The following is a 22,512-nucleotide window of genomic DNA, read 5'->3' as shown; positions in this document are numbered from 1 at the left end:
CTGTTCTTGGTTTCCATCTTACTGAGTTACTTTACCTCTTGCCATGATCCAATATTTCCATCTTGTTTGTTAATTTTTTTTCAACTATGTCCAGTGGCCCCATGCCTGACTGTCACATAACAGTTGGGGAGTTTTGGGTGTACTTGGGACACTGTGCTTGCTTGAGCAGGTTGTTGCTAAAACAAGTCATCTGGTTAAAAGCCTGCTTCCAGGTTGCTTTTGGAAAGGGCTGTGAAGAGGATAACACATTCACAAGGTTGGTATTAGTACAATGCAAGTGGCTCTTGGGTTTAGGTTGAAAATCCTGAGAATAAACAGGAGCTGAAACTGGGCATCATTGTGGCAGAGCTAATGTATAGTGAGCCTAATAAGAAAAAGGAGTAGGAGCTGCATGAGCTCAGTTGCAGGCTGTAAGGCTTAATGCTGTCCTGAAACAATGTTGGAACATGGAAATTGATTGCAAGTAGCATGTTCTGTGTAATGACTGGTGTTTATTCTGGAGGATGTTAGAGTTGAAGTGTCTTCAGTAACTTGTAGATCCGGAAGTACTAAGCATTAGATGAAACTCTTACATTGTGTTTCAGTCCATAGAAATGAGTAAGCCCTGTGCATTGTAGAAATCATACAATTCTTTCAAACACGGGTGGCCTTTTGTCAATCATATTACTCGGTGAATCTTTTTCCTGGTTTCCCTTTAAATAATTGTAGGACCTATTTGGATTACTATATCCAGGACTTCTTTTAGCATCCTTGGTTGCAATACATGTGCTTACAGTATTTGAAACAAAATAACTCCAGAATAAAAATCAGGTTGATAAGAATATTGTATGTTGTTTGTTCATTGCATAAGCCTTCTGTTTTGAGTAGTTGGCATGCATAGCTTTGAGACACCTTCTGCATTTAACTAAAATACATTTTTTGTGTGTTTTGAATGCTCTTGTTTTTCAGGTCATGGAAAAACTCCAAAAGATGCTGCTTCTGTTCGAGCTACACATCCTATACCTGCAGCCTGTGGCATATATTATTTCGAAGTTAAAATTGTCAGTAAGGGAAGAGATGGGTAAGCAGAGTGCATTATGAATTACTTCTTGAAATACTGCCTTATATAATCTTTCAGTCAACAGATGTTTTTGGTATCAAAACTTATTTTCCTATTTTACCAGTTTATATATCTTGATTCCTTATTGTTATCAAGTTGCACTCTTATATTTGATTGTACACAGATCAGTGTACAATAAATACCAAAACATCATCTCATTTTTTCTTGACAAAAAAGTTAGGGTTTGAATGACCAGTTTGACCCTGCTGTTACGTTTAAAGGTGTTGGGTTTTGGCTATATGGATTTACAGACTTTGATGTAATTTTTAGGGTGTGTAGCAGACCAACTTATTTCCTCAGTGTGATCTTTTCATGGATGTCATATCAATTTTGAAACAGAAAGTTATTCTTAAGGCTATTTGTTGGTGAACAGTAATAAGAATAAAGGGGAATATTCTGAATAAGCGCCTGGGAATTTGTCACCCTATGGAAAGAACAAGAATTAATGAGTAAGTAGCTGCTGCTTCCCATAATCCATCTGAATTATGAATCTGTTGAAGCACAAGTGATACATGCTTTTAAGTCTGCTGAGGCAGATAGAATCTCACCTGGGAAAGTCTTGAAGTGCTAATGAAATCTTTTCTGAAGCACTTTAGTTCCTTTTCATCTTTCACTGCTTTTGGTAGAGGATGTGTGTTAATTCTGATACACTGTAGGACTCCTTTCTAATGTGCTGTAGTACATTCTCTGGTTCTGCTTCAAGGTTCTGGTCAGGACTGGCTGTCCCTGTTCTAGGTACTGTACAAGCATATGCAGATGCTTATGCCATGGTGTGAAAGTAAATCTTGAGAGAAGAGCCATGGATGAAATTCAGTGCCTTTGTCTTTTCTTTGTGTTGCTGCAGTTTGTTTCTTTCATTTTCCCAGTGTCCTGTAAGCCTTCTGTAAGTCAGAAACAGTATTCAAACTTCTTTGTTTTCCTTATACTATTGCATAGTGATATTTTGAAAGAATAGCCTCTCAGTAGTGCTGCAGCTTTGTAGGGGCATTTGTGAGTTTGTTGTTATTTCTGTTCTTAGAAGTTATCCCTGGGATCGTATTGCCATGAAAAGTTTACATGCATCATTACTTTTGTTACACTGTGAACACCTAATTATTTTTAAATTGAGGTGGTAGAAATTAGTTTTTCAAGTAACATTCTGCTACCGATTTTAGGAACACCTTTATTTTTTGGGGGGGTGTGTGTGTGGGTTTCTTGGTTTTTTGGTTTTGGGGTATTTTCAATTTTAGTAACGTTTTTTAAAAAATTATCCTGCTGCTGTGGGTTAAGGAAAGATTTTTATTGTGACTTGCTAGTGGTGTGTCTCTTCTTGAAATAGTGTTCTGACTACTGAGTTTGGAAGGTACCTTTTTTGAAGTGATGGATTTCAAAAAGTGTCCACGTATGTGGGTGTGTCATTTTACATAGCTCCTCTAACACTTTACCATAGATACTTTGTGTTGGATTTTAGTAATTTACAATTCAGTAAGACAAACCTGCAGAAGTGGGAAGACATCACTGAGTGAAGTTTTTCAAGGTTTTATATTTAAATGGTTACTCATGAGATGTACATAGCTATGACTTGCAAAGTTGCCTGCTGAGATTGCATAAAAAATGGAGGGGTACTTTTTCCAGTTAATACTGCCTCATCCTTGCTTCAGCCTTGTGAACTTCATTTAATGCCACTTTATGAAACATTAGCTGCATAATGAGCTGAGATGTTAATTTTTTTCATTGTGTAAGATAATACCTGGGAAATACTGTACACACCGCTAAAGCCAAATGTAGCTTGGCTGATAAAGACCAGGAGTCAATATGTGGCACCTCACTGGATGTTAAATGTGTATCTCTAGACCCTGTTCTCAGGTCCAGGAGGTCTTTGATGAGATGCAGGATGAATATCTTACAGTTCAGTGTTACCTTGCATTCAAACTAAAAAATTTTCCATAGTAAGTAAACTGGGAATTTAATGCAGAGAAATAGGACTGCAGAAACCAGTTTCTGTCTGTTTGGATTTATTTGTTCTTTTTCACTGCCTGTTGTGCTTCACCTGGCTTGCTCCAGGTACCTTTTTGCCATATTTTTTTGTTTTCTTTTTGTCATCTGATAATGGGAACAGAGTTCAGGAGGACCATACCTGCAGAAGACCAGCATGTAACTAATTGGGTCAATTAGCTAAAATTACTTACTTGCAAAATCAAGTGTTCTCAAGGTGTTAGTCTAGCTGTGGCAGCAGCAGAACTGTATTTTACAGTACTGTTTAAAGTAAATTCTAGACTACCTGAGACAACTGAGATAGCTACCTGTAAGCTGAAGTACAGCTTCCAGCTTGCATAAATGTCAATGGATAATTTTGTGCTGTTTGTTTGAAGTTCCCTTTGGTAGTAGTCTTTACTACTTCTATTTAATTTTTTAAATAAACTCAGTTTAAAGTATTTAGTCCATGTACTATATTATAGGAGTATGTCTAAGAGCATTCCTGCTTGTGTGCTCCACTTAGCATGACTTGCCTGAAATAATCAAAAATGCTTTACTAAAAACCTGCTGTAGGAGATCCATTTTTCATGCTAATGTAGTACTTGAAGGTGCTGCTTCTGGAATCTGATCTTGCATATCTGAAAGTAGCAGGGCAAAAATTATTCTTCTTTGAAGCAGCACAGCTCTTTTTTGTTTAGGGTGTGGATGTAGCATGGCTTCTTGTGGCTGTGTTTGAGCACAGAATTTGTTTTGTCACTCTAATGACTTAGGTCATTAAATTCTTTAATGTATCTAGGTGAGTAACTGGCTTGAGTAGAAATTTGAAGATGTGTAATATGTTAATTTTGCAGAAGTTCGTGACCACCTTTGAGAACATTATGAATACACTGAAGAAAGTGTGAAAAAAAACAACTGTACTAGGAAGAAAGAACTGGGTATGGGAATTGGTGTTGCAGAGCAGATGAGCAGCAAAGTTGCTTTTTGATACCTCCATGTGGTGTGATAGGGTCAGTAACTGATGGTACTGGATGAGAAAAAGGGAAGTGGTTGAAATATCATTCAACCAAAATCTGTCTTGGTATTTGTAGAGTGTTTGACACAAGGAGTCCTAATGTGCTGCTATAGTACAGATATGTGAAATAATTACCCTAGATATTTTTGAATTCTTGCTGAAAGTTCTAACCAACTGTCACATTGCTTTGTAAATATTTCCGGTTGTTCTTTATTTTTTTTTCAGTTTTCTTTCTTAGTTTCATGTTGTCTTTTGTAGCCTAAGGGCTTCTATTTATTTATATTCTCTCCTTTTATACTCTCTTTGGCTTTGCTTTGTTTGGCTCATGTGGAACATTGTGGATGGTTATGTGAGTAACAGTAGAAGGGTAATGGGTGTATGGGGAACAGTACCAAGGTGATGATTAGAAAGCATGGTAGGAAGGGGACTATTAACTAACAATAAGTTATGTCTGCATCTCTGTTGAAATGTCCAGTTAACCTAAAAATAAATAAAAAAATTTGGCCAGGAGAAGAAGCAGTCTCTGAACACTCATTGAGTTGATGTCCCTTTTCCCAGTTTGTGACAGCTTGTGTCAGCTTCTTGGTAAATCTGATTGGATAACTTATTTTCCAAAAGCTGACCTCCAGAGTGAGTTTGTTTTCATTCAGTTTTTTGCCCCAGTATGGCTGTTTGTATCATTTCATGAGTAGCTCTGACAGCAAAAGAGGGTGAAACTAGGAGCAGAAAGTAGACTCCGAAACGAAGGGCCTGGGAATGCTACTTTAGGTCACAGTATAGCTTAAACCCATTAATTTTAGTTTAAATACAGCCTTTTGGCTTTTTAAATCTTTCACCAGGAGAGACATGTTTCTTTCACAGGGTAAATTAACTTCTGGGAACAATACTTTCATCTTCCATGTCTTGAATTTCTGTCTATTCTTACTAATTGATTTGTAAATACAATTAATAAGAATGGGCAAAAAAATATAGTAATAGCACGTACTTCTAGACAGTCTTCAGTGCTTTTAAAACAGCTGAGGAAGATGTATGTTTAAAATGCAAAATCATAGAATTACAGAATGGTTTGGGTTGGAATGGACTTTAAAGATCATCCAGTTCCAACCCCACTGCCAAGGGCAGGGATGCCTTCCACTAGACCAGGTTGCTCGGCACTCCATCCAGCCTGGCCTGGAACACTGCTGATTTTTTTTTTTTTTTTTTTGAAAGAAGAATGAAAAAAAGGATTTGGAGTGGTAAGCCATCCAGAAGAATTGATGAAAACTAAGTTTAGAAAGGCTGTATCCTTTTAGCAAATAGCACTGAGCTTGCACTTGTGTGAGCAGGGTTGTTTAGTCTGTGGTGTGGTGGTGCTGATGCAGATCTTCATGGCCAGGCTTTATAGTACCATGTGTAAGTTCTGCTAAATGTAGTGCACTAAAATAAAATTGTAGTACAGCAATTCATGCAAGTAATCAGTGTTAATAAGGCTTTAAACACTTGTTACACCATGGCTGGTTTTTAACACTGGATATACAATCAGTCATCTGTTGTTTTGGCAGTATCTTGTGTAGTATGTGTTGTGTATGTGATGAAGTAGGTGGTGAAGTAAAAAAGGAAAAACTATCCAAAACAAAAATATCATGAGAATTAAGTTTGAGTGTTCATGACACCTATGCCTGCGGCAGAGCCTAAACTGTTTTAGAGTGTTTGAGTCATAAATGCTTTGTTGTCTTCTAAAGGATGTGTGTGTAGCTCTTCAAACACAAACTATACTTTTTTATTTCAAGTTCTGTGTTGCAGTAAGTTGGCTTTTCCTTTAGGATCCAGTATACCCGTTTTCTTGTTCTATAGAAGCATTAACCAATAAACAAAATGTATAACATTGTCAGTTGCTGATTGATTTGCATTTGTTTTGTACGTTATTAATGTATTCTGAAGATTTTATGCAGTCCTAAGACCTGTTTTTATAGTTTTAATATGTCTTCAGCTGGTATTTGTTAAAAGAACAGGCATTTATTAAAACAACATGCAACACTTCACTCAGTCTCTATGTACAATAAGTAGGCTTTGCAGAGTACTTGTGTAGGGTAGAATCTGATAAGGTCTGAAGTATCCTTCTTTCCTTAGTGTCTTCATTTGAATTGTAGCAGCTGCAAGAAGAGATCAGGTCATGAATCAGCAAGTGTATCTTTTCTTAAACCATAGCAGTAATTAATTTTTTCCCTGAGTGTATGAGACCAGACATTGGCAGAAATGAACATTAGCTAAATGTTTAATAAGATTGTATGAGGTTTATATTTACCTGGTTAGATATATTGGAGCTGTGACAAAAGTTTTCTTTCTTTGATGGTGTGTGCTAGAAATTGAAAATTGTAATTTAAAAAGAGAGTTAATAGAATATGTTTGATTTCTTGGTTTAATCTTCTTGAAAAATCTTTTACTTCTTTCTTCTGAAGTTCATTCACATAAATATAGCTAACTTTACTGTAGTCCACATTGACATTATATTATTGTACTGTATAGATGCTAACTTTACTGTAGTCCACATTGAGATTATATTATTTTCTTTGTAACTATTCTTTTCTGATTGTATGGTCCCTAAAAAGGCTCTAGTCCTTGGGGACAAGTGTCACAGATGAAATCATGAAAACTCAAAGTGGGAGGGATGTCAGTAAATGAAAATCCTTCTAGGAACATTAGAGCAATCACAAGCAAAATGTTACAGGAGTAACGGTTTTTAGCTCTATGCAGAATGACTGCCTGATGTATTTTTGGTTTTGCCTCTCTATGCAGAACTGCATTAATCTGAAACCTGGGTTTATCATGTTCAAAATACTGTTTCCTTGGAAATACTCAGTAAAATTAAACTTGTTTTCAATTTGAAATTAAAGACTCAAACTGTCTATGGCATATTTTGAAACATTTAAATAGATTAACATCTCATTTCTTATTGTGATTGTGCAGACAATAAGGATCTTGAATTGGCACATTTCTGCAAAATTTTAATGCAGAGTAACTATATTAAAGATAAACGTAGGTACCTTTTTAATGTGGCTTATTTCTGGCCTCATAGTGTCAGCGAAGGCAGTGTAGAAAACTATAGGAGAACATTATTCAAACTTTTTATGTCATTGCAAGTCAGTTGTGAAGGCCCTAGAGAATTTCATTGAGTCTTTAAATTCCTATAGATGATGCATTTTTTTTGACTTTGTCCTCTTTCCAAGGTACAAACATAATGATAAAACAAACTATACTTGGTATATAGCTTATATTTTTTTTTCAGTGTTACTTCTCTTTTTCTTAATAATCAATGCATTCAAAACACTAGGGTGTTTTCAGTTGCCTTATTTATGTCTGTAAACATCTGTTAGTGCTTTGTCTTAGGTTCCCTACAGATATTATGGTAACTTAAGTTTTAATGCTGTATGGTTGAAGTTGCTTCCTTTAAATGGATAATCACATACTATTATGTAAATATCTGCTAAATTATTTTAGTTGGCTTTATAATACAGCATGGAATTTTTGGGGTTTTTTGGGTTTTTTTTGGTTTGGTTTTTTTTTTTACTAGAGAAGTGATTATTTAGGACTTGAATTTATCTTTAGTCTTCCTGAGGTGTCTGTGGTTTGGAATAATTTTTGAGATTTCTCTCTATAGAGTGAGCAGGATAGGATATAATTAATCTGAGTTCTGATTTTTATCAGCTTTCATATTGAAAGATCTTCCATATACCTTCAACATAGTGGCTACAAGATTGAACTGAACAGTTATAAATAAAAATCAGAGTTGTGTCTCTTTCTGGGTTTTGTTAATTTCTTAATCTTTTAGCATCTGCAGTTCTGTACCATCTCTTACTGCAGTTTTTTCCTTCTGCTTGGCTCTGGCTGTTTTTATTTCTCACAATTAGTCTATTCAGGCATCCAAGTAGAAACTTCAGGCTCCAGCAAAAATGTAAATTTAGTTCTTTGACTAGAAAGATACTTGAGGAAGAAATAGTTATTGTGAGCTTTTGGCTTCTTAAAGATTTCTCTGCAGAGAAGCCTAGGCTTTTCAGTATGCATTACAGGGGGAAAGAAAAGGTATAATAATGCCTCTTTTTTTTGACATTTTCTCTTTTGCTTTGTGGTAAAAAAAAAAAAAAAAAGAATCTTCAGTGAATTTTAAATTCTGTAGTTTTCTGGTGTTGCTAAAGTTCCTATATGACTTGTGAAATGTAAACTAGAAAATGTGCTGAGACATTAAAATGGTAACCTATATCTTAATTGAACTGGACTGGAACAAAAATAAATACAATTTGAAGTGAAAAAAACCAAGTCTTTGTAAAATACACTTGCTTTCTTGGTCCTTAATACCAATTTGGCTGTACTTTAAGTTGTTTTCCAGCTATAGTCTCTTATTTCAGACTCTTACGGGTTTATTTCATGTTTTCCATGCATGGTTTGTTATTTTATGAGATCCTGTAAGAGTTGAGCATGTTAATGAGGTGATGAGTAGTAGCCAGTGGGACTGAAATTGCTCAGAAGAGGGGCTGCTTCATAAAACAGGCACCAGGCTGCTTTGTGCCATTTGCCTGGGTGAGTGATCCTCCCACTGCCACAGCCAGGGATGTGTCTGGGTAGGGAGCTGAGGTGGAGGGACAGTCCTCAGGTACTGAGGGAGGCAGCATCAGAACCACACCACTGTTCACCCTCTCTGGTCTCTGAAGCCACGCTGTGTCCATTTTTGGAAGGTGCTACAGGATGGACTGAAGGCGCTGCTTTGTGGTGCTGACACCTCCACTTCCCAAGGACAGCTCTTATGGCCGACACGGCTACAGACAGGAAGGACAGGTCCACTTGGGTCTCCTAGACCAAACCTCTTAATGTGCCAAGACAGCAGGTGCATCATGAACTGACTTAGACCATTCTGGGCCTGCATTGCACCTGAGCTGCTTGTTGTGCTGCTCATCATTTTTGTCATAAACTAAGGAAGGAAAACTCAAATACCTTGCTCTGCCGCTCTTCTTCTAATCCTGATGTGCATGAAATGTGAGCTTTAAGCAGCAAAGGGGAGGACAGTTTGTGTACTTCCTCCCACTGAAGCAAGTCTTTGCAATCCCTGACTCTTGACCTAAACAAGGGTTAAGTGTCTTAAAAAAACAAACAAAAAAGTCGATTCCAGTTTGAAGGTTACAGGTGTGAGGAAAAGGTAAGAAAGTTACATGTAGTGGTTTGGGATAGATACAATTCCTGTTAATAAGTTGTAGAGCATTTAAAGCCTGTCTGTCATGGTACTATTTTCCCCCTCAATTTATAGTGCACTAACCTAGTTGAACATGAAATTAGCTATCTATCAACTCTAAAAAATAATAAATTAGCTTAATTGATGAGCCTTTAATTTCGCTCTTGTCAGACCATAAGTTGTAGATATTCCTTTTGCCTTGTGAAAGATGTCTATAGTAAATTTATTAGTTGCAATCTTTTTATCTAACTTCAGTTTCTATTAATAGCAAGTCTCCTTCACAAAATGGTGTTAACATTTCGAGTAGTTGTAAGTGCATCCCAGGGAAAAATACATACTGTCAACATCCATCTTCTTCCTGAGATGGTGTTAGTGCCTAGTGTTTTCCAGTCACTACCAGAGGGTTCCTTGTTCCCAGCTGTATTAAATACAGTTTGTGTTTACAGCTGTTACTGAGGAGGGTTGGAAGTTAGGATATCTGAGGAAGAAAACAGTGGTGATATCAAAATGTTGCCTAAACAATGATCTAATATTTTAAATTTATGTAACTTTAGTCTTGTTACTATAAAAATACTGAAACAAAACCTTAATTGCGTTTTTATTCTGACTTGCATTCAAGGGCTTTTTGCAGTCAGTGGAGTTAAAGTTATCTAAAATTGTTTCTAAAAGTAAACATCCTTTCTTTAATGAATAAGAGATGTTCAGTCTTCACATGAGTATCCTTCATGTGTCAGACCTCAGACTATGCTAATAACAACTCTGCCTTTATTATTTAAGACAAAATCAAGGGCTTTCCACTTGTTGCTTTCATCTATAATTGTTTTGTTGAATCTGCTGCTGCAGCGGGGCCTCAGTAGTGTATTCAGCAGTGCAGCAAAGACTAATCCTTTTGTTTGTTGCCCTTTGCTTCAGCTCTTCAGTATTTTTAAATGTAATATCTGCTGTATATGGTTCTGAGGTTCCATTTCATGCTGGTACGTTTGAAAGAGAGGAAGATGGTATTATTATACATTAGAAATTATCAGAGGAGGGCGTCTTAAGTATCAAACATAGAATCAGCTAAGGTAACTGTTAGAAGTGATCCATAGAAAAAGCAGAAACCCCCATAGACAATTAAGCATGTCACTCTGAGATGTTCTTCTCAGTTTCATTCTGTGGCAAAAGCATTTTAAATAGCAGATTAACCTGCACTTCCAAGTGGAATAGTTAAAAATAGCTTAAAAATTTCATTTTATGAAATGGGAATACAAAGGTCATGTTTGTTGACTTAAACTTTCCAGATTGCCACAGGTGAAATTTTGTTTTCATACAGTTTATTATTTCATAGCAAATTCTTGTAAACTGATGTGAACTAGTGTCAAAATACTTTGAATTATTTGATAATAAGTAAATCTAGGTTTAGGTGATTTTGGATGCTTGCTTTAGTTGTTGGAGGAGGGTTGCTTTATTTTGGGCAGGGGCAAGTGGTGAAAGCCTAGCTTTTAATTTTGCTGTTTCTCTTTTTGTATTCCTGTTGTCTTGGTAATGGCATTAGTTTCGCTTAAGAAACAAGCAAAATTGATTTTGCTAACTTCTAATAGTGCTATTTAGGGATGAAGAAATTCTTCATTTCAGCTTTCTAATATATGCTATTAAATTGTTAACAATTGTACTGCACACTGACTTTATTAAAACCACCTTTTTGTTAAGCTGGCTTTTGGACTTTATTTCAGATTACTGGTTTGTGTAGTACAAATATTTTCCCCTCTTTAGTTTGCCATCAGATTACAAGCAGCTGAGTGCCATTGCTGGTAAATTTCTACAAGTTAACATTTTGCTGTACAATCCAGGCCTTTAATGTTTCAGCATGATCTTCTCATAAGTGCTGTGCAAGGTTGCATTTGCATTTTGCTGCTGAAGTAATGCAGTGTTGCATGTATTTTATAAAATTACTCATTCCAGTTTGTCTGCAAAACATCATTGGGTATGTTGAAGGTTATGAAATTGGTATGCTTATGGCTGTACCCCTACTTTCAAAATAAGCTATGACCTTTGGCTTTTTTTGTTCATGCTTTAAACATTTTAGCTAATAAAGTGTTAGCTAAAATGGAAGATTATTTTAGCCCAGGATGCCAAAAAGAAAAGAAGTTGTCTTTACCTCCTGCAGAGACAGGATCTGTCCATATTAAACCATATATGCTGGGAATCCCATGTTCTTATGCCACTATTAAACGACCTCTCAGTAGCTTAATTGGTACGTGATTAGTCAGCATTGTGTTTCTTGGCAGTGTTCCACATACATATGTATTTTTGTAAGAGACAGATGCATTTCTTTGTTCTTTCATTTTTAGTTACATGGGAATTGGGCTTTCGGCACAGGGTGTGAACATGAACAGACTACCAGGTATGTTTCAGTTACTTACATTGGTTTTTAAAATATGCTGCAGCTTTGGTAAGCAATAGAGTGTAGCATGACACCTCTGTGTTGTATCTATTACTGGAGTTATGTAACACTTGCAGCTGAAAAGTTTAACTTTTACTGTACATTTACTCCTGTACTGCTCTTGTCAGCTCTTACTGTTATTTTTAACATTATGCAGATATTTTTTAGTAAACCAATACAGTTTAAAATTTTCATCATGTGTCCTGATAAAAAATGAAGCTATAGATTTCCATGCTCTGTGTGCTGGATTTCTAGAAATAAAAATGAGCTACTATGATAAAAACTCTCCGTCAAACATGGAGTGAAGTCTCGTTTTGTCATTTTCTGTACCTTTACCTTTCCAGCCTTCATAGTAAGAGTGTGTAGCCTAGTTTTAAGTTTTGACTGTTCCATTGACCTGCATGGTCAGGGACACTGTCTAGTTAACAATTTTCTGTAGTACCTCTGAATCTGTGTGTGTATGCATAAAAGACTGGGTTTTAAACAGATCTTTAAATGCATAAAAAGTATCCGGCCAAAACCAACCAACTGACTTGAGATTACCAAAATATAAAAAAACCATGTTGAACTGACCTTCAAGTACCTGCATTTCATTACTTTTGAGTTTTAACTTTCTTACCCAAACGCTCTGGTAGAGATTCGTATGATGACTGCAAGTCCCCGTTACACTGCAAGCCCACCTAAGGCTCATGAATTATTAGTGGGTGACATTAAGTTTAAGTATGATTTAGGATGCTATAATTATCAAAGATACTACTAATCAATGTAACTGCAATAATTTGGGGTTGTCTTTAATTTACTGAGAGATGCTTAATAGGGTACCAGCTGAAGCTACTGATGATAAAGATTAAGGGTCTAAGTGTGGAAAATACTTCCAAATTAACCTGCTAGGCAGCAGCTTGACAGAAGAGCTTCAGTATTGACTTGCAGAGAGTGTAGATAGGTATTTATAAAAGACCACAGACCAAGATAGCTTGTTGTGAATTTCATTGAGTAGTTTAACAGTATGAAGCTTCTTAAAGATTCTACAGCCTCTTCACCTGCAAAATAAGCACCATACTTGCATGCATAATGATTAGCTCTTGGCTGTGATTTTCACCTGTATTGCTAATTTTTTCCTTTTATTTAAAATTTGTTTTTATTTTGAGGGGCAGCATAGCTAGTTACACTTTAGTCTGGAGATTCTGTTATTATGCAGAGGCTGCTTGCTGCTGAATAGTCATTGAGAATAATCAGGACTAGAAATATGTTTCCCCAGAGATGCTTGTTTGGTTTGTAGCCAGGAAGAATCTGATTATGACATATGGTAGCAATAGTTTTGCAAAATGAAAGGGAGAACAGGAGAATCTTCACTGCTTTACTGGGACATGTCAGATCTGTATATAGCTTTTTGAATTTCAGCATTGTAGCTGATTATATTTTTGGTGTTGGTAATACTGTATGTTGGAGAAAAGAGAAAGATGTGTTATCTGAATTTGCATTACCTGTTATATACTACAAATGCAATTACTTATTCAGCCATTTTGATAAAAGAAGTTGTCATTTTAAAGATTACACAGTGGCTTTCCTAGATAAGAAATATTAGAAAGCAGAAAGCTGAGCATAGTAATAAATTGTGTTAACCTGGCTAGAATATACCGACATAGCACAGTCTTCAATTTATTTAATAATGGAGAAAATGAATAAATTGCAAATGCTTTTGTTCTCTAGGTTGGGATAAACATTCATATGGTTACCATGGAGACGATGGACATTCATTCTGTTCCTCTGGAACGGGACAACCTTACGGCCCAACATTTACTACGGGCGATGTCATTGGTTGTTGTGTCAACCTTATCAACAACACCTGCTTCTACACCAAGAATGGACACAGCCTGGGTATGCAGAAATGCTGCCTTTCGTGGCAGCACTATGTCTTTAAGTCTGTTGTGAATAGGAAGCCCTCTTCACATCAGGAGCAAAGGGTTTGAATAGTTCTTTTGATAGTTTGATAGTCTATGAAGTAATTAAAGAACTGAGGGAAAAAATTTTTTCTGTGCCATTAGCACTAACATTCCTTGTGGATTTGGAAGGATTCATCTTATAGCATCTCATTCCACAGGATCTGCATTAATGAACTCCATTACTAAATCCACAAATAGTGCTTGATGGTCATAAAGTAATAGATAATAGGAGACGTGAAGATAAGGAGAATGGGTATAGCTAAAATTCCTTGCTGCTGAAGGGGGAACACCCCCAGCCTTCACTAAAGACTTACATTGGATGCATGTTATTTTGAGCATATGTTGGAGAACAGTGTATTTTGGATTCCCAGTCTGGAGTCATTCATATTTGGGCTAAAGCCATAAATTATAAAAGTTGAGCTAAAATTAAGTCAAATAAACTCATACTGTAAATTGTAGTATTAGGCAACACTGCAAGATAATGTTTGAATTTGAAGATGTCAGGAGTGGGTGGAGTTAAAAATTTTTATGGAAAATCTATTTCAGTTACTTAATGTAATTTAATGAGCCAAGATACAGAGTGTAAGGAAAGAAGAAAAAAATTACTTCTTGCATTAAGAAAGGAGTAGGGCCTTGGGAAGAGATCTTGGAATTGTGCTGAGGAGAGCAGGAGCTTTGAAGTTATAAGCCTCAAAGAAGAATAAGTTTTCTGTGATGGGTAGAAATGCGATAAGGAAAGGAGAGGGTAGCATGAAATGAAGTAAGAGATTATTGAGATAGGTGGTCTTGAAGTTGCTGTTCTATTTTCTTACATTGGCAAGCACAAAGTAGGTTTGGAAAAAAGGGGAAGGATGTGGTTTAAATTCTTTTCTAGCCTCCCTGAAGGAGACTGACAGTTTGTTTGCTCAGGCCTTGAGCAAACACATCTGACTTGGGAGTTTTCCTGCTTCTACTCACAGCAGGGCTTAGGAGTCTCCTCCTGAGGTCAGTTCCATGTAATCACTTCTGTGATTATATTCTTCCATGATTTAATGTTCCTTCTGAATTTAATGAGTCTATATACCTTGAGACCGAGGGCAGTGGGACACTTGAACCATGCACTGTGTAGTTGTTTCTCTTGGCATCCTTTTGCAGGATAGGTCCAAGTGGAAGATAACGGGCTTGTGTTTGCCTGAATCTTTAACTGGGTTAAAGCTGAGAAAAGCAGTCTTACCTTTTTCCCTTTTTGAAACATTCACAATGTGCATGCAGGGATGTTGGATCATGTGATCAATTAAAGAGACACGAGTGTTCCCACTACCGTTATGGTCACCTGAAAGCATGAGTGAGCTAGGAAGGCAGGAGCAGAACCCTCCTTTTAAGTGGAAAATGTAAAGCAGACTGGATTAGGCCAACTGTGAAACAACAGTGCAAAAGATTAAAATCCATTTTTAGAGAAGACCAGAATGGCATAGGTTGAGGGGAGGCTAATAAAATGTCATCTGTCAGAGACTGAGTCTGACAAACAGTTTATGGATTTCACAAGGAAACCTGACAGCTGTTCTGCTGTCATGGACTTTGCTAGCTTTAGCTTCTGACATAAGAATATTGATTCTGTGTTGAGTGGGAAAAGACATCAGAAATTTTGTCTGTCTCACTGAGTTGTTGCAGTTACTAGTTGTCCAGAATTCCTGTATGTTCGTGACTTGGAGGACGTTTATGTTTCTTCTCTGGCCCCACATACTTGGTCTAGAATATAGGAGGTCTCTGGCTCAGGCTGGGATTTGATGCTGCTGAAAGGGCTAAGCTGTTCTCATGCAAGTGTGAAATCCTGTGTTGAATAGAAGCCCCAACCAAGCCCCCAGCTCCTACATATCACTTAGTCATCATTTATTTGTCATGCCTACAGCCTCCATTTTGGAAAAGAGCAAGTTGGATGTCAAAATTGCCAAATAGAAAAAGTGGTATAGCTTAGAAAAAGATAAAGTAAGAGCAGGAAATAAATAAAATGATAGCTTTGAGATATGATGGGAGGAAACAAAGGAAACTCATCACTCAGTATGCCATCCTTCTGTCTCAAAAGATGTGTGTAGGGAATCCAGATGCTCTTGAGGTGCAGAGTGAAGAGTAGAGATTGAAAACAGGAATGGAATTTAGGACAAAAGGTTAAAAGCTTTATTTTCATCTTAAATTTGAAAAGATGGTGGTACAGAATGAATTGAAGTTTGAAGGGATAAGTGGATTTAAATAATTCAGCATTAAAAAAAATTACTTGCAACAATAAAGGAAATTCTGAAATACTGTTATTATTTGGCTGTCAGAAGGAGATTACTGATTTTTTTTTTTTTAACTGAAAGCTTCCCAGCCCCTGAAATTGCCTGAAGTTCCTGAAGTGTATAGAGGTCATATTTTTCTCTAATCCTGAGACAGCAAAATCACTCCCTTGGTTTTACGGGTAGATGGATGCTTGTAATTATGTAACAAGATATTAAGCTGTTCTGTTTGAAAACCAAAGCATGAGGGCATGGATTAGAGTGAAACACTTGCAGGCTGGTTTGGAGTATTATAGACATGTGCTGCTTGTGTAAAGATTGTGAGTGAGTCTGAAGAAAAGTAATAGCAAACAAGAAAAAACACCATTAAATCTTGATGTAGCAGCATCACGACATGCAAGTGAAAAAGTATTTTCAGATATCCTTACCTTTCTTCTCTAAATTTAGTACGTAGCTAGAACTTTCAGACCTTCTAATGTGCCTATCTGTATGATTTGCTAAGTCTTATGACCTATTTTGAAAAAATTAAGGGCAATTTAAGTATTTTAAAATGATGATTATTTTTTGCCAGATACCACCATTTCTTATTTTAAAAACATTAATTGTGTGTAAGCATCGTGGATTTCACCATACTCTCCTTATTTCTGAGATGGTTTGAGTGAGAGATTTCTGAACAGATAATGATACATTTAAGAAAGTGAGGCTAGAATCCAGACATGTGGAAGTTAATCTTAATTTTCTCTTTATTACAGGCATCGCTTTCACAGATTTACCGGTAAGATAAGTGCATTTTCAAACAGTTTTCCTTTGTGTCTTTAAACAGATGTTTCAGATCAGACTAGCATTTACCCTGTGCTTGTTGGAATCACAGTGATAATCTTTGTAGACAGTTTAATGTTAGATGTTGCTCATCATGATTTCAGTGGGGATTATTTAATTGAAGTAGAAAGTGTTTTGGTTTTACACTGATCCTTACAAGAGGTTTTCCTTTTCAGGTTTTTTTTTAGCAGAATAATAATAATGCATGCAAATAATTATTGCATGTTTTGGCACATTCAAGCTTTACATACAGAATCAGCTGTGTTAAACACCAGCATGGTGGATGGCTGCTTGAGATATTGTCACTGTAACTCATTCTTGATGCCTGATTTTCACAAATTTTGCTTCATAGAATCAAATGTATCAATTTTTTAAAAGGTGCACATATCTGAAATCTTATAGCTTTTGAGTCAATTAAATTGTGCTTTCCTTAAAACTGGCATCTGTTCCCTATACTACTGACACAGGCATGATACTGCACTTACTTTGGTTTTATTCTTATCCACTTCATTTCTGATTTAATCTGTTTAAGGTGCAGTGTGTGATGCTCGTCCACCTGGCCAGCTACTCCCTTTGTATGGCCTTCAGAGGCAAGGACAGATATTAAGGAAAAATGAAGTCAGTTACCCAAGGATCCCCTTAGTCCTACCACAGAGTTGAGTGTTTTGTGTAGGAAACCACTGCCTGGATCTTTGGGATGCTAGCAGGACTCCTTACTAGCACATGGTGCCAGCTCAGGAAAACTGACACTATAATCTGAAGTATGAAGCTGAACCCCTTTTTAGAATCAATGGTTTCCATCTTGTTAAAAGATTTGAGACTTGTGGTTTGTTGATTATTTTAAACTAGGTAACAGTATAAGCATGTTTATTTTAAAAAACAAATGCTGTATTTGTGAAAACAGAGGCAAGATTGGCTTGGGTGTGGTTTGAGAAACCAGCGTATTTTTCATTTCACTGGGCTCTCTGGGCTCCAGAGTTCCTACTGACCTGTGTGTTGATAACTTCTTACTGATAGCTTTAATTTATTTAGCATAATAGCTCTGTAGATCAACATGTAATAACGATGTAGGTATATTTATTAAATAAACTTGAAAAAAAAATTTCAACTACCTCCCCCCCCCAACACATACACACAAAAGACCCCAGTAACAAAACCCCATTCACACAATTGATTCCCTTGCCATTGCTGAGATGCTCACTGCATTTAGGAAAATTACCTTTATCTGAACAGGCAGATTTTACCTTTCTCATATTTGGCATATTTTAAATTTGCATGGAGACCTTATTTCTAAGCAGAAAATAAGACTGAGACAACAGTAAATGCTGTTATTTTATGTAATGTATTTTCCTAGATACAAGTTCAGGAATTCATAAAAACATCAATGCATTGTTACAGTTTGTGTTAGGCACCACGACTGGACTTTGAGGCTATTGAGTTTTCTATCCTGTCAGTTCTTACCACTAAAATTCTGTGATGTTTTAAGTATTTTACCCTAAAAGGAAAATGGCCCACTTTGTAAGTTTATTTTCTGTTCTCTTTTTAGAGGAAAAAAACTGGTCTTTAAAAATAATCAAAAATTGTTACATAATATTTTGTGAAATTTAACCTAAAAGTTGTAACATGTAGCACAGTTTAAAAAGTGTATTTTCTGGCTAGAATGTCAGTAAGATTTTCTTCTTCCAAACAAAAAGAAATTATGAGCACTGGGAATAAAATTAGTCAGTCATTGTATTGCTATATTGGCAGAAGCTGCTTTTACTGCTGGAGCACAGTACTAGAAGCAGTGAGGTTGATACTAGAGGTGAAAAAAGAAAACAAACCCACAACAGTGGGGATTTTAGGGCAAGTGTCAAAAACTAACTAAAATATTTCTTGCAGCCAAACTTGTACCCTACAGTAGGACTTCAAACACCAGGAGAGGTTGTGGATGCTAATTTTGGACAACACCCATTTGTATTTGATATTGAAGACTATATGCGAGAGTGGAGAACCAAAATTCAAGCACAGATTGACAGATTTCCAATAGGAGATCGGGAAGGAGAGTGGCAAACAATGATTCAGAAGTAAGACTTGTAATATTATTAATTTTTTCAAAGTCATTAGTTGCATGATTTCAGAGATCTTTAAAATGTTATGTCTATTGTCTTGTGCAAAAAGTGATAGATGCTATTAAAAAATAGTACAAGTAATTTTGTTACCAGGTTTGATAACCATGTAAAAGGTAGTATGAACAGATTTTGTGGCAGAGTTGTTTGTGTCATTAATAATTTGGACTTCATAATGATGAGTGTAAGACTTCTGTTCTAATTTGCCTTATCTAATATGGACTGGGGACTTTGTATGAAAGTTGTCTTGGTTGTAATGGACAGTTTTAATACTCTGGGCTCTGGAAATTTCCCTTTGCATTCTCAGCCTTTGGCGTGCCAGGTTAAGTTGTGTCTCATTTGTGTTTCTTGGAAAAAAAATGGTGGTTCTGACTTTGCATTTTTAATTTTTCCAGTGAAAACAGAAACTTAATGTGCAGCAATTTCACTTCAGTGGGAGTAATGAAAAAAAAATCAAACAGCTTAATTAGCAGTTAATATTTGAACTGACCTGCTTTTGGGTCATGAATAATTGTTACTAAAATTCATCATAATAAAGTTATGCATTTATTATTTTTTAAAATTATTTTTCTGTACAGTGTTTTGAAGAATATACTGACTCTTAACTGAATTACTTTTTCTGACTTGTACAGAAGTCTCTGCATTTCAAGTTGAATTTTTCAATTCAGTCAGCTTATTTTATCGAAGGGTTTTTACATTCAGGAGTTCTTGGTTTCTTACCTGTATTTTATAAGTATTTCTGAGTTTTGCTTTTGTTTATTTTTAGAATGGTATCATCTTACTTAGTTCACCATGGATACTGTGCAACAGCAGAGGCATTCGCCAGATCCACAGACCAGACTGTGCTAGAAGAATTAGCTTCCATTAAGAACAGACAAAGTAAGGCTGGAAAGCACGTTGCATCCCTTTTTTCCTCCCTTAAACAGATACTACATAAAGCTTTCTCTTAAGCAGCGTTGTAGAATTTGCTTGCAGCACTGCCCCATAGCACAGTTCTTTGCTGTCATCTAATGTTACACATGTATGAGCAGCTGGGTATGAAAAATCTGCACAGTAATACTTTGTAACTTGTCTGATGTAGCAGAATGTGGTAAATTATCTGTTGTCTTTTCTCTTGAATGGAAAGTTGTGATATGTCTGAAACAAATGTGTGTAATGTCTCTGAGTGTTTGTGAGAGCTAATGGTTAGTCACAAACAGGAATATAAAACTTAGTCGTGACAAACATTTATATTTTTATCTGGACTGTGAAAAAGGATTGAGTTTAGAGAATGTTTTATAAGTTAAATGAAACTTGAGTTCTCCTGATTACAGCTGTGAGGGGAAGAGGACAAGGACAACTAACAGCAGTTCAGTTCTAACTTGCCATGCCAGTGCTGTTTGCAGCCTGATGGAACAGTGCCTTCCCCTTCCATTTAAATCCCTGCTCTGTGACCATCAGCATTTGTGTCGCTGTATGACATACCACATGGGGAAACTGCTTTGGTTGTAAAACAACACATTTGTTGGGGTTTTTTTCATTTGGATCAGTTTCCCTGTTGGTGAAGAGAGCTGGGAGGCTGTTTGCAGCTTGAGCCAAGTTACAGCCACAGAAGCATCAACTAAAGCAGGGACCTTTGTGAAAGATTTTACTCAGCTGTAGTTTGATTAGAAGTATGTGTTGTAGGTGAAAGAGACTGAATTTTTGTTTTTCTTAGTCAAAATTGAACCTGTAGGAATGAGATGCAATTTGGATGTTCTTGAGTGACAGTAATTTGAAATGTGCTTATTTATAAAGTTGTGAAAATGAGAAGTAAATCACAGAAGAGTGTCTGCAGTCTTATTCTAGCTCTAAATGCATAGTCTGACTACCAAGCAGTTGGATGCTGGCAATAAATAAAAATACTGAGTTCTCATTTAGATACATGTAGGTGGAGTGCAGTTCTTAAATTTTCCTGTTGAACATTTTAAGGAAACATGATCTTTCTTTACACTATTTTTTTCTAAAAGGAAAAAACTCTTGCTGATTGATGGTTGCAGTGTCTTTTAATCGTTATTGTACATGTATTAATCCATAAGCTGTCCATTTAACTGATGTTGGTTTTGATGAACAGAAGTTCAGAAATTGGTTTTGGCAGGATAAATGGAGAACCCATTGAAACAACATAACAGCTGTATCCAAGTTTACTAGAAAAAAATCCTAATCTCTTATTTGTTTTTTGGTGAACAGGAATTCAGAAATTGGTTTTAGCAGGAAGAATGGGAGAAGCCATTGAAACAACACAACAGTTGTATCCAAGTTTACTAGAAAGAAATCCTAATCTCTTATTTGCATTAAAGTGAGTCTTCAAATTATACAGATGTGTGTTTATAGATGGCACAGTACCTTCTGAGACAAGACAGTTACTCATTTAAAGCTTTCACAGAAATTTATACAAAGTTAAGCAGCGCTTTTTAGAAAATGTGTGTATTTCACTTTTTTATGCTCTTCTTATTTGCTACATGTTTAACTAGGTTTTGTCATCGAGGTCCTGGTTTGCAGCATAATTCACATCTCCCTGTAGACTTGTTCTCTAGAACAAAGTTCTGTAGTTCTTTTTAATGAATTTTAGTCCCATTTGGGTGTCAAGTGCAACTTAAAATGGAAACTGATATAGTAGCACATTCAATAAGGTTAAGAAACCTGATGGGATAAGTTAGTCTGTTCCTCCAAAGGGGTGACTGACTTTAAAGACCAGTTTAAATGAGCTGTTTCATTCCATGCCGCTTTACTAGAAAACTCTGGCTAAAACTGTGGAATTCCATAATCCCAAAGAGTTCTCTTGGCTTCCCAGGCACACGATAGTCACCTTCATTCTGGCATTTTTACTTGCCAGCTGCGCTGTTCTCCAGAATTTTTTGTATCATTGCAGTGTTTGAATGTGGAAAAAATGCGTTATCTCCTCTAAGAACAAAGCACTTTAATTTTATGTTCAGTTAAGTAACTGGGAGTGTATTTGAAGTCTGTCATGCTCAAGTGCTGAACAGAATTCACATGATAGTACTCCAGACTTATCACAGAATTCACAAATTGCGAACATTTTGATGAAAGACTTCACTCAATAGCATCAATTTTATGTTATCTTTTTCTCAGTCTGTCTTTCTAAATTTTGTCTGTTCTATTAAGACTACTAAAGCCTTAAGCATAAAGCAGGAGTTCTGAGCTTCCTTAAAGTCCATAGTAAAACCTCCTTATCTAAAATGAAATTGACAAAGAGCAGCAGCCTCTAAAGGGAAGGTTTGTATGGGAATTATCTTTTCAAACTGTTTTCTAGTGCAGGTGTTTAATGTTAGGAGTTACCCTTTAATGCCTAATGTTCAAGACAGTCGAACTCTGTTCTCTTTTACTTTGAGAGAAATGACAGACATGACAACATAACAACATATCTTTCTCAAGAAATAACCTTGCCCCTGCCAGTAAAAGAAAACAGTTAGACCAAGAAAATATAGTTTAAATCTCTAGACTTTGAGGACTTAGTTACAAAGGCTGTCCTCCAAGGATAATATTCCTGTTCTGCTCCCTCACAAATTTGTAATTGTGTATTTTTGGTGGAATGCTCCAGAGCTTATTGACCATTGGGTTACTGACATTCAGCATTTTGTTGAGTCAGACTTGTTCTATATTTAACACTAAAATGAAATCATTGCTATGGTTGGTAATTTGAAATGTGTAAATGGTTTTAT

The 22,512-nt window shown here is 36.2% G+C and overlaps 1 protein-coding gene across 3 annotated transcripts in view; it reads left to right on the top strand.

The window, feature by feature from the left end:
- Positions 1 to 22,512, top strand: part of RANBP9 (RAN binding protein 9) — a 38,613-nt gene that overhangs the window by 8,029 nt on the left and 8,072 nt on the right. For all 3 annotated transcript variants that reach the window (XM_050970382.1, XM_030230862.2, XM_050970383.1), the window contains exons 2-8: positions 949 to 1,060; positions 11,598 to 11,650; positions 13,400 to 13,567; positions 16,637 to 16,659; positions 18,585 to 18,769; positions 19,578 to 19,690; positions 21,020 to 21,128. In XM_050970382.1, the coding sequence (XP_050826339.1) occupies positions 949 to 1,060; positions 11,598 to 11,650; positions 13,400 to 13,567; positions 16,637 to 16,659; positions 18,585 to 18,769; positions 19,578 to 19,690; positions 21,020 to 21,128 (763 nt within the window). The remainder of the gene's footprint in view (positions 1 to 948; positions 1,061 to 11,597; positions 11,651 to 13,399; positions 13,568 to 16,636; positions 16,660 to 18,584; positions 18,770 to 19,577; positions 19,691 to 21,019; positions 21,129 to 22,512) is intronic.

The sequence above is a fragment of the Serinus canaria genome, chromosome 2 (genome assembly GCF_022539315.1).
Source record: "Serinus canaria isolate serCan28SL12 chromosome 2, serCan2020, whole genome shotgun sequence".
Classification (NCBI taxonomy): Eukaryota; Metazoa; Chordata; class Aves; order Passeriformes; family Fringillidae; genus Serinus; species Serinus canaria.
The sequence above is the reverse complement of the archived record's forward strand: the minus strand, read 5'-3'. Positions and strand labels throughout refer to the sequence as shown.